Raw genomic sequence first — 13,189 nt, forward strand, 5'->3', positions numbered from 1 at the left:
GAAGTTTATTTGGTTTGTAGATCTTTTTTTTTTTTTAGTAATAGCAGTGATCTGATCAAATATGCCTAATGTAGAGTGTTATAAAGTCTGTGAAATTGAATTACCTAGATTTGAGGCCATTAGAATAAAATTGTCACAATATATTTTAGGACATAAGTGACCTATTTATGAGTTATTGTAAAGATACATTATGTAGATTCAAATCACTCAAGTGAATGAAAGCTGAAATAGGCACAAGGATGGTTCCTCTGTAATCCATACCTGAACCAATAACCTAACCTTAATCCAGACATCCGATCGCCAACGCCATTAGATTGTGTAACGGGGCCTGTGTGCAGCATAGGAGCTAAAACCATCAGCCTGAGCCTAGCTTCTCTAATATGTAGAAGATGCCGGTCTGTTTCGGAGACACACATTGGTGCATACCCATATGGTAACTTATCATCAGTAGTGTGATGTGGCATAGTAAGCATAGTTATGATATTCATGATTAATAAGGAAGGAAATCAAAAGGGATCTGTAGGTAGGATGAGATATCGAGTTATTTACATTGTTCTATTATATTTAAATTCAGTATCGTAAGCTTTTTTGATTTCTGGTCACTTTTTTTGATTTTGATCGACTACTGGCAATGATAACCGTTATTATCATATCACCATATATTAATAAAGCAAGTAACATGTGGCTTGAATTACAGAAATATGCTTCTTGACCGATTGAAGTTGAATCTTTGCCCATGTAACAGCATCACATCACAGAAACACATGTTTTAACTTTCCATCCCATGTGTGCATATTCACAAACCGGAACCCAGTAGAGCACAAACCTGTGCTAAGGCCCAACAGTCCCCTTCAATTCAATCAAGCTGCACCAAATTCCACACACTCATGGATATCAGTTCCCTAAATAATCATCGGGATCCATGTGTGTGTGCGTGTGTGTGTTTTAAACCAGCTTTAGATTACCTGGGGCGATAATTATTGTGAGCTCATGACCCACCACCTGGTGTTGTAATAGATTGTTGAAGACATACGCAAACAAATGCATGCACTTGTATTCATACACACAATCAGTCCTCATTTTCTCTGGGTGTTGCCAGTGGCATGGGCACTGCATTATGAATGATGCCATATGTCTTGGAGCTGTCGGTTTGTACCGGGAGCAGCTTGAGTGAATATCTTAGCATCGCCATGTCTCACACCGTCATGTGTCTTATTTTCCACTCCTTTTCTGTCGCTGAACATAGATTATTTTCCCTCTGCAGAGCAGGGACATATAGTATACAGTATATTGGCAGAGACAGAGACGACCCTGTGAAGATTATATACGTATGTTGTCATCTGACACAAATAAAGGCCGTGTGACCACACATAACAAGCTGGATGGTGTTCCTGCTCATGGCGAAATGAAAAAAAAAGCATATAAATGTTCAACTGCATCAAATACATGATAGCAATTTGCTACAGTGTTCTGCTGCACACTGTTTCTGTTGTGTGTGGAATAAATATGTTTTGTCCCTGCAGTGAGGAAAAATGCACAATCCTTAACCAAAATTTCACTGCGAGGTTGACGAATGAATGCTCATGATAATTTGAAGGAAATGGGCTGTATTTATATTGCACTTTTCTAGTTTTATCAACCACTCAAGGCACTTTACACTATAAGTCCCATTTAACCATAACACACATTCGCGCAAAGCTTCTATATGCTGCAGTTTTTCTATCACATCATTCACACACATGCCGACACAGCTGACTAGGAAAACTTAGGGTTAAGTGTCTTGAACCCAAGACTGGGTCCAACCAATGACCTGCTCCCCTGGGCCTGTGTGATACATTTTATTATTAGTTTGTTTATTTTTGTCAGCATTGAAGTTGACTATCTTGTGTTCAGTATGATCATCTTTAGAAACTGCCTGTACACAAAACTCTAAATTGAAGGAAATGGTACAATGGAAATCTTTGTGTCTGAGTAAGAAAACCCACATCCTAATTTGTATTGCAAAGAGCATGACTGGGCAAGCTACCACAATACTAGTCTGTTGATACTTTGTCCAAGTTCACATAATACACAATCCAGAAATTTTCCCTTAAGGTCCCAACTACTCCAAAATAACTGGTACATTTTCCATTTGCTTTCATGCACCTCAGGCTTGGAATCGGCTGCAAGACATTTTAAACCTGAAAGCCGAGACTGACTGTGGACATTACATTACATTTACATTACATGTCATTTGGCAGACGCTATTATCCAAAGCGACTTACATTAATATGCATTCATCATCTATGAATAAACCTCCACTAAAGCTAACTATTATCAGCAAAAGACTTACACGAAATTATTGCCGTGGAAGTGACTGTATATTTAAGCTTGTAAGGATTTTGCTATGACGTTTGTGTTCATTTACCTTGAAGCTCCAGGAGTTAATATGGGAGCTAAGTGTGGTGTTAATGCCTCCACTGGGATCAACTAATAGCCTAGACCAAGAACATCGTCTCTCTCTCTCTCTCTCTCTCTCTCTCTCTCTCTCTCTCTCTCTCTCTCTCTCTCTCCCTCCCTGACACATACTGTCTGTGCTGGGAAATCATGTGCATCCCCACTCCCTCAAGACAGAAGAGCTTCAAACCCACTCCTTTGAATATATTTACTATACATATATGTATTGTTTCTCTGTCACATACTGAAATCACTGCAGGTGTAATCGTGACTCTGAATAGCTACTCGGTACAACCTAAATTTGTAACGTTGCTAGGTTTCATACTGGTCACATTTCAAAAAGGTCTCCAGTTGTCTTCTCCTGTAAAAGGTCAGAGGAATCTAAAGTAAGGTGTTTCAGAAAGGGTTTCCCGTCTCGTTACAGACGGCTGCAGTAGACTTGCATAAACTGTGGTCATTTTCTAACTCATGGAAGTTAGGTGGGTCATCCCTACTTGTCCACTCACGTACTTGTGTGCAAATGTTTCTTTCAGTGTTTGTTCTCATTGTGGTTTTAATCAAATCAGGTTCAAAGGCTCAGCCAGCCTCTTGTTTCAGTATCAGTTTAGCAGTGTTAGACTGGTCATCGGGAGTAATGGGCGTTTTCCTGCAGGGCCGGCAGCATCCACAGGGGAAAGATAAAAATATCCAATGCTGTTTGATCATGCATAAGGCAAGCTTCATCCTGATGTGCTTTATAAATTCATCAAATCCCATGATCCTCTGGAAGGAACCTGTTTTCCCTCATTTCCTGCTGTGAAAAGCACACAGGCCTAAACCTGAGGACATAGAACATCTGTGGCCATTATTACTACAATATATAGGTGCAAAGAAAGGGGCTATAAATGCTTGTTTCTTGCTTTTCTCATGTAATTTCCTGATTTAAGGAAAGGTTGTTCACCTACTGCATATAAATGAAAAACTGGTTCTAAACCATATGTTGGCCCTGACCTGACTAGTACATGTCAGGAGCAGAAGATTGTGCGCATATACAATGAGTGTGTCTTCCTGTGTGTGTTCTTCCTCTTTGTAATTTGATTATTAAGTGAATTAGTATCACTCACATGCCTCTTTCTTCATGGTGAGGCCCACACAGGACATCTTTAATCTGTTAACAGTTTCTTTTTATTAAGTCACATACAGAACATTTTCAGACCCACACATTTTTTTCACATTCTGAATACTTGTGTTAAGTTGTATTTCCGTTTATCACTTAATCATTATGCTGTATTTAGTTTAGATAGATGAGAGGACAATTATTTTAAGCTATTTGAGCATAAGGCTACAACATAACAACATGTAAAACAAATGCAGTGGGTCTGGATTCTTCCTGAACGCACTGTGCAAAGTAACAGCTGACACATCTCCCAGCATGCATCCCCACTGCCTGTCGTCACCCTATCCCACTTCCAGTAAGATTGCAGAATATGGGTGTGTGGGGGGGCCATGACTGAAAAAGCTAACATCAGTGAGCTGGAGGGTTGAGGAGGGGGAGTGAGACGAGGAAAGAACAGTTAATACTCACTTTTTCATTATGTTTCAGTCTGTACGCGATAGAGACAGAGTTGGAAGGAGAGGGAGGGTATGACAGGCAGGAGGCTGATTGAAGAGTCAAATTCTGATGTGACTTCACCCCGAAGCCATTTTCAGATATGAAGTTTGCCAATTACATATGAAGTACTCAGCAGGAGATTGTCTGGGTCAGAAGCTTTCCCAACAACAGGAACTTTTGCAGAACATTCAGAAGAGGAGTAGCGCCTGGGTACAGCATGAGAATTTTAGCATCGGCCCCTATCGCCAAAAGCTCTTGAATCTTGTTTTCTTTCCAATTTGACATGTACGTCTGCGACTTCCATGTGAATTACGCCTATTTTTCATTCTGAGATATTTGTTTGCTCCCAGTTTTTGCATTCGTTGCTTAGAACTGTCATTAACAAGCCCACTCAACCGCTGTGGATTTTCCTGCTGTCTCGAGTGGGCTCACTCTGACATTTTCTGGACATTTTACAAGGGGGTTGACAGGAAAAGTTCCAGAGCATTTTCACATACAGCATTTTCCCATTCCAGCCCTGTGAATAGGTGAAGATTGGTTCCATGATTGCAGAACTAGGTCATTGGGATTAACACTAAATAAGTCATTCTCCTATATAGCTAGCTACCTTTTTACCCAGGTACATCCATGAAAAATAGCTGCAGCAAAAGCATGAATGAGATCAACCCTGCTGTATAAAAGCTTTTCTACATATTTTATCAGTATGAAACTATCCTGGTTAAATCATTGACTCAAAAAATTGACTTATTAATATCTCGTTCTTTGATATAAAGTCAAAAGTACTACTCGTGTCCTGCATTTTGTTAACAACTGAACACAATGAAGCATTTTGATTTCACCACCACTCTGATTTGCACCGCTGACTGGTATTATCGAGCCATCTGCAGTAGCAAATTGATGGATAAAACAGGATTTCCCTGAAAGAAAGCTGAAATAGTTTCCACTGTTAGCCAACATGATCATTCTATTATCCATGAGAGTCCCATGTTTCTTTGTTCAGCAAAATTGTTGAAAGAAAAAGGTGAATATAGAACCAGTGGCCCCCTCTCACTTTACAGCTTCTGTGTGAACTGTAAGTGACAGAGGGGATGAATTCATCACTGGCAAGAGCTTTATCCCCAGTGGCAGCTGTCTGCTTATCACCATCATAAGAACAAGGGGGTAGATGGCGGGTGTGGGCGGCTGAGATCATTTTATTTATAAAGATATTCATAATTCCCTGATAGGAATGGAGGTCGTCAGTGAAAACAGAAAACTGAGAAAAATAAGGTGAAAATAGTTGATTGTATCCTATAAAGCTCAAGAACAAGACTACTCAAAGTGTTGATCACAGATAAATCGGTTGTATTTGTTTGCCATCCATTGGATTACCCTTGGCAAAACCCCTTTGCCGACCAGAGTGACGTCAGACCCAACATGAGAGGTCGAAGCTAGACAGAGCTAAAGGAATGAAAGAGGGTGTGTGAGAGAGAGAGAGAGAGAGAGAGAGAGAGAGAGAGAGAGAGAGAGAGAGAGAGAGAGAGAGAGAGAGAGAGAGAGCCTTATTGAACAGATCCACACGATATGAGCCAGCATCCTGACTCACTGCCCCAGTTTACCTCCTTATGCAACAGGGCCAGCGGAGTCCATTCTCTCCTCTCTTGTCACTTGCTTGCAGGAAGGGCAGAGGAGGGGAGGGGAGAAACTGAGAACTTTTTTCGAGAGTGAGGGTGAAAGGGAGAGCAGTGTTGGTGCAGCTGCAGAGTAGCAGGGGAAAGAGAAGAGAGGAGAGGAGGGGTGAGGAAGGACTGAAGTGGAACAGAGATGGAGGGAGTTTTTAGCCACACTGTAGGGCTTTGTCAGCATCCCTGCATGGCTGCTGTGAAAACCACTTATTTGTCTTTTTCACACTGACTCTTTTCCCCTAATAGCTCTATAACTTCCTCTCTGTTTCTCCTACGTTTCCTTATCTGCTTGTGTCTTAAGGCCGCTTCTCGTTCTTTGGCAGGGACATTGAGACAGTAGTGGACAGTGAAATGAAAGCCAGTGATGTCAGTGTCTGTCTGTCAGAGAGAGGAAGACGGCAGGGGAGCCGCTGAACGGTCATAGGTCCCAGCTGAGTGTAATTCAAGGCTCTGTCATTTATCTGAAAGAGGACGAGTGGCTTATCTCAGTGTCCTTGACCCACTATACCCTCACACTGTAGTGCTGGCACAGAAAAGTAAAGGGTGGATGGATGGAGTGTGCGGATAAGGCCCATAGAGATAGTGGGCAGGGTAGTGCACAGAGTGGCAGGCTGTTTGTCTCAGAATCGGAATTTGAAACAAAGATTTTGTACCTGCTTTGGCATTTTGGCCGAGACCAGAATAAAGAGAGATCAACTCTCCTCACATCTGATAAAGAAAAGCTCTCAAATATACCTTTAACAGGGAAACACGACATATCAGAAGGTCATGTGTACAGAGAAAAGCAATGAAGTACATTTACAAAATGGACAATCAAGATGACCAAAGTATACACAGACTATATGTACAGTGGATTATGATATGTTCTTATCAGAAACACACTGCACAGCAGTTCATAATGCTTTGAGGAAGGCTTTCACATAAAGTTACCTTCTATCTGCACAGTAAACTGTACAATTTTCCAGTCAAATTGCAAAATAATTTTACACAATTGTACTTGTATGTGTTGATTGGCCAAAGCAGTGCTTTGCAGGTTTGTAGGTTGATGTCTCAACTTCATCGGTTTAAATGCCAAATGTTGGGTTCGCCCTTTTCCTGGATTGAATTGTTTTTTGGCTTCAGCCCTCTGTGTTGGCACACTTATTGCATGAATGTTGTGGTCCTGTTGAAATGAGGAGGCTGCATTTTATTCACACAGCCTTATTGTTGGTCTCAACATCTGTAGTGTAAGTGTCTGAGACTGTCAACTATTTTTAGTGTTTCTGTTTTAGGGTTTTAATGATCAGGTTTTTGAACTCCCCTCTTTAAATAGTGTTTCAGGTCTTTCTTGTATTCCAAAACCCGACTCCTGATATCTCTTCTCTACACAAAGAAAGCAATGTTGCAGTAAAGGCCAGCATGGTAAATGTCAAACAATGACCAGTTCCAGTACAGCTTAATGAGCTAATGGAGCTAAATGAATTAGCTGATTTAATCCGTTGACAGTAAATCAGTTATTCAAGAGCAGTCTTGTGTTGTGAGGATTTGCTTCTTTTCATTACACTACTGTAAAGTAAATATCTTTGGGTTTTGGACTGTTGAGATAGACTTTTGGCTTTTAGATAGATTTGTTTTGAGTGGCATGGTGGTACAGTGGTGTAAGCACTGTTGCCTCACTACAGGGGCTTGGTTCAAATCTCTGTTTGGTAAGAGGCCTTTCTCAGTGTCTGCATGGATTTTCTCTGGGTGCTCCGGATATGTTGGCCCTGGGATACACTGGCGACTTGTCCAGGGTGTGCCCTGCCTCTTGCCCAAAGTCGAACCCCCCTCCCCAGACCCTTACAGGATAAACAGTTTAGATAATGGATGTATTCCTCATTCTTTTCTGCTGCCCAAGTGATCAGTCAAATAAGCCCTGAACTGCAGAAATAAATTCTAGTAACTGTCACTACCTAACTGAAAATGTCCCCTCCCCACTTTGTTTTTTAAAAGTGGTTGGCACTGTCATAACCAAACTGTCACTACTTGTACTAGCAGCCAGGAAGATAGAGAAGATGACAGGGGAGAGAGGATAGATGGGATGATACAGGAACAAACAGTGGGAGAAGGAGTATGCAGATAAATGGAGGAGATAGAATGTAAATATGGGAACATTAGTACGAGATGAAACAGCAGTGAGACGGCACTAATGGTGATTAACGGGTAAGATATATATGTCGCAGAGACACGGCTGGTGTTTGCAGGAACCTGTATCAGCCTCTATTGTATTTCAGCCTTGGTGGTCATGCATGAGTGTGCGTAGGCTTGTGTGTTTGTGTGTGACAGGGGCTTGTTGGGGGGTATGTGATATGGTGGAAGATTGGAGGGGTGCTGTGTGCCGACAGCTGGCTTCTATAAATAAATATCGTAGGCAGGGGGGAGACGGGAGAGAGAGCGGGAGAGAGAGAGAGAGACTGATACAGAGGTACAGAGAGACTTAAAAGAATGTGGTGAATTTCCTGCGCTCCAATAATGACTCGCTCAACATGCGGAACAACCAATCAGCACACCCCCCCCCCAGTGGGGTCATGTGCTGGCTCCATGCTGCCTGTCTTTTGTGAAATGTGTCATGAATGAGAACCACAAACGGTGTTACAAGTGTTACTGGTAAATTTTTATCTGGCATCAGTGTTGCCCTGTCAGCTTCCTTCCTGTGTTGACTCTGTAGCATGTGACGCAGGGAACTCATCACATCCAGAAAACATCAGGAAAAAAGAAAAGTAAGGGAGGCAAACAGAGTACAGGTTTATTTAGAAGGTTTCGCTTTTTCCATTTGTTTGTTTGTTTGTCAGAAGGATTGCACAAAAACTGACATTTGGTGGAAGAACGGCATATGAGCCAACAAAGAACCTATTCAATTTTGGTGCGGATTCATGTGAGGGGGCAGAAAATTATTTTCTTTTTTCAATTTCTGTAACATTGTGAGATAGAGCAATTTTCCACATTTCCACTGATATTGATGACATATCAAGTGAATTTAAATGTTGTCTCATAAGGGGACTGTTGGGCCTTGGAGTAAGGTATGCACTCTACTGAGTGCCATTCTAGTTTGTCATTTAATCGCCCTGTCGGATCATGTCCTGTAGACGAGCTGCTTGGTAACGACAACTGATTGAGAAGTACTGTATCACTGACACAGGCAACTTTCATTCTCCTGCCTCCAGTTACACTGAGTATGGGTGTGTGTGTGTGCGTGCCTGTGTGCGTGTGTGCATGTGTGTGTGTGCGTCCGTGCGTGCCTGCGTACCTGCGTGCATCCGTGCAGGGTTGGGTTCGGTTCCCTGCTTTGGCCCAGCTATGAAACACTGAACACCTGCCAGTCTTCCTGCAGAACCGATGATCCTAGTTTACCTGTCTGCCTGCGCCTCCATGTGTGTGTATGTGTGTTTTAAATAGTCGGTATGGGTGGGGTCATGTTATCAGGCGACATCAGTACATCAGGAGCCTTCTGTCTCTGACTTCCTCTGTTTCTGCTTGCATAGCAAACCACTAGCAGACTTGTGAAAGACATATTTCTGTTGGCAGTTTCATGTTTGTAACATACTGTAGCTGTACTAATTATGTACATGTGTATGAGGGAGAGAAGAAAGGGAGAGCGTGTGATAATGCAAATGGGATAAATACAACATCCTGACACTGTTAGTAGCTCTGGCAGCAGGAGAAACAGTGGCTCAACCACTGTTTGTCACTGTAAGTTATTCTAGGATATGCCTTTGTGTCTATTGTACATGATATATAAAAGTGCATTCATTATGGTCTTTAAAAGGAAACCTGCAGAAACCCTTCTTCTGTTTTAAAAGTGGATTATTATTATGTTTATTTGAAGATAAAATGAAAAGTGTCCTCTTGGTTTTAACTTCCTTTGAAGCCCATTGGTTTTCTGCTGTCAGTGTTTATTAGTTTAGGAAAAATGTGTCTTAAAAAAGCATTTATTGCCCAAGCAGGCAAACATTCTACCCATGACTTGTCTCTCAATGTTCCATCTGCATATCTATGCAGAAATTTGAAAAACCTTTTTAAAAGCAAAGTTATGAAGCCGTCCAAGCAGTCCATTTAGAAGCAACTTAACGATTTCCTTTCAGCTCAGAAGCCACTAAAGTGCATTGACAGACTGTGAGCAATACTTGTAGTGAAGTGTTTGCTCCTCCACACACATTGAATTGAAAGCTTTATGTTGAATGTACAATGCTGTTGAAGAACACTGTCTAAAGGAATCAGTCACCCCTGCAGATCACCCAGCTGCATATCTGAGGAAACGGCTAAATGATTTCTGTGTGTCACTTCCTCACACTTCCTCCCCCCCCCCCCCCGTCCCTCTGTCTAACTCTCGTTCTCCTCTCTGCTCTGTCGCTGCAGCCTTTAGCACAGTGGTGCAGGCTGCTGCCCAAAGATGCTACCAAGATGCCGGAGAGCGCGTGGAAGCTGGTCTTCTACACCATGTCGTGGTCCTACACCACCTACCTGCTCTTCTTCAGCTCCTACTCCTTTTTCCACGACCCGCCCTCTGTCTTCTACAGTAAGATACACAAAAACAGATGATGTGACGTCATGTAAAGTTTATGTACTTAGCACCAGTCATGTTTAGGATCTGTTCAACTCTTCTAATTGCCATCACATTCAAATAAAAAGATGTGAAGGCTAAAACTAATCTGACTAATATTTTGGGAATATGTTGAATTGAAATTGAATTACGCTATTATTTTGAACCCGAAATCAATTCTTTGGTTGTGTAAACCTCAGAGAAATTCTATTTAATATCACTGAAAGAGAGCAACTCTCTTAGCCTACTTTTAAGGGCAGATTCAGAGCTGAAGTCGTTTAGAAGGCAGCAGCACAGTCTATTATAGAGGCTCAATGAGGGTAAAATGCCACTTTGAGTATTGAAGAGAATAGATTTTTAAAGCAGTGCATTCAGGATGTGCAGCCTAAAGCTTCATGAATATTCTGAGCCTTGAGTTTAACAGGTCTGTCTGTTATTGATACAAAACCCCTCCAAAAAACCTAATTTACTAGGTTTTCAGTTCAGTTCATATTGTTCAACTATGGGAAATTCAGCTCGCAGCAAAGCACAGACAATGAACCACGACAGTATGTACATACATTCAATCAATAACACAACAATAAAATCAAGTAAAGAGTTTTTAAAAAGGTGTGGACTGTGGATTTGATACAAATCATAAAGTGCTATGTGTAAGGTGTTAACTTGGATTACCTCTTCTCTGTCACACATTTAAAAACAACCACAGTTGACCAAAGTGCTGCACAATAAAAGGAGACACAAAAATTAAATTAAATAAAAATAAAAAAAGTAATGTAAATTAAGCCTATGTATTGCACCAGGTACAAGAGGAAATAATAACATTATTTATATAGTACTTATTTAAACAAGGTTACAAAGTGCTTCACACAAAACAAATCCATGGCAAAATGAGGAATGAATTATAATAAAACGTATTCGATTCAGTTCAGTTTTGAGAGCCAAATCATCACATAATATGGTCAAGACCTTAAATCTATAGAGAAACAAATCTATTGTACTTTGCCCCTTTACCTCTGAGCTGAGTAGAGGGGGTGGAATTGGGGAATAGTCTTGGCTCCTTCAAATCGATCTTGCCTTTCTTAAGACTTGGTGAGGAAAGCTGTTGCTTGCCAATAATCTGTCTTGACAGTATTATCCAGTCTCACTACAGGAGGAAGTCAAAATGATGTAAGTGTAAACCATTCAGCAACCCAACTGAGAACAAAAGTTTTCATGATATAATAGATTAAGTTCACCTCCACCACTCTGAGTGGAGCCAGCAAAGGCTGTTTGACAACGCCAGGTTCATCTTGAGGAGCTCCATCACCTCTAATAGCCGTCAGCATGAGATGCACAGGAGAAGTGTAATTTGGGTTGACTGTTAGGGAGAAAGAGAGAGAGAGATCTGAAGCTACAAAGAGAAGGTGAGGGTTTAGAAAATGAGACATCTAAGAAACGGGAAGGCGTAAGTGAGGAGGAGCAGAGCGTGTGTATCCTGAAGAAAAGAGAGGAAGCTCCAATCTCCAGGAGAAAAAGAGAGGCTCCTGTTCCCATGCCTCCTCTTGGCAGCTTCTCTGTTGTGATCCATCCAGCAGCTCTCTTCTCAATGTTTAATGACGGAAGGTCCAATCAATAAACATTACACACTGCCCGAGCGTAACCCCATCCCGCCTGAGACCAGCCTCACTCAAACATCGCAGGAGAAAGTTTCCGTCCAACATCTGATAGCTTTCAGAGACATGAGCTCTCCTCGTAGCCTCAACACACATTTGGTTGTGTGTGTGACCTGCAGTGTTTGAGAACCCCCCTGTAACGCTCTCCAGAGCAAACTGGACCCCTCACACACTGAGTACGCCGGCTGACCCTTCTCATCTGGCAGCCACCCCCGGAAGTCACTGTTTATAGTTCAGTATCTGCAGATATTTTAAATACTCTAACTGTGTCCAGATAGATCTATGTTTGTATACAACAATGATAATGCTGTGTATACAACATATTCATCATCTGCAGCAGATTTTACTGTGGCACATGAACTGCACGTGTGTCTTTACATTTAAGAGACTCATATTTAAATTAAACAGACGAATTAAACATATCTAAGTGTAAATAAATGAGCAAAGCAGGAGACATATTATTTAGCAAAATCACAAAAAATATCTACTTTTTATTAAAAGACTAATGAAATAATTAGTACATGTAACTTAACTTGCTTTAGTAGGGTTTTAATACATTTAAATAATATAATTACCATTAAAAAAGCTTTTGCAATCTGAAATTGGTTAGGCCAAACATGTCATGCTGTGTTTTAAATCCACATCCTGGTTTTACAAAGTTATTCTGATAGTAAGAATTTTTTAAAACTTTTTTTTAATCTGTTTGTGGATAAGAAGCTTTATCAAAATGCACATATTGATGGGAAATTATCAATTGGCTGATGGCAGCCATCATTTTTGCAAAATAGAAGAGCTTTCATGGACGCACAATTTTAAATGAGTAAGACTACAGACATTTTATCATGTTGCTATTGTGCCGCCTATAGAAACAAATAGTTTACAATTGGTGTTTTCTGATATAAAAGGCGTTCTCCTGTAAACAGGATAAAACAAATGTTGGCGTTCATCTCCCTCTATCATTCAACAACAAATCACTGAAGTTGAATTAAGCTGGTGAGAGATGGAGTTAGAAATCTCTCTTTGAGCTCCTGTATCGGCTCCTCACCGCTCCCCTCGTCTCCTTCCTGTTCCTCCAGACTGGAAGAGCGGTATGTCAGTGCCTACAGATATCGCCATCGCCTACCTGATCCAGGGCAGCTTCTACGGCCACTCCATCTACGCCACAGTCTACATGGACGCGTGGAGAAAGGACTCTTCCGTCATGGTGGTGCACCACATCATCACACTGGCACTTATCTGCTTCTCCTACGCCTTCAGGTATTTTATTCTTCGACACACTTTTGACTTA

The 13,189-nt window shown here is 41.3% G+C and overlaps 1 protein-coding gene across 1 annotated transcript in view; it reads left to right on the forward strand.

Moving 5' to 3' along the window:
- The window catches only part of cers1 (ceramide synthase 1), a 28,005-nt gene that overhangs the window by 7,981 nt on the left and 6,835 nt on the right, over positions 1 to 13,189 (forward strand). Inside the window, exons 2-3 of the mRNA XM_034582056.1 lie at positions 10,066 to 10,225; positions 12,978 to 13,158. Of these exons, the coding sequence (XP_034437947.1) occupies positions 10,066 to 10,225; positions 12,978 to 13,158 (341 nt within the window). The remainder of the gene's footprint in view (positions 1 to 10,065; positions 10,226 to 12,977; positions 13,159 to 13,189) is intronic.

This window comes from Hippoglossus hippoglossus, chromosome 4, assembly GCF_009819705.1.
Source record: "Hippoglossus hippoglossus isolate fHipHip1 chromosome 4, fHipHip1.pri, whole genome shotgun sequence".
Lineage (NCBI taxonomy): Eukaryota > Metazoa > Chordata > Actinopteri > Pleuronectiformes > Pleuronectidae > Hippoglossus > Hippoglossus hippoglossus.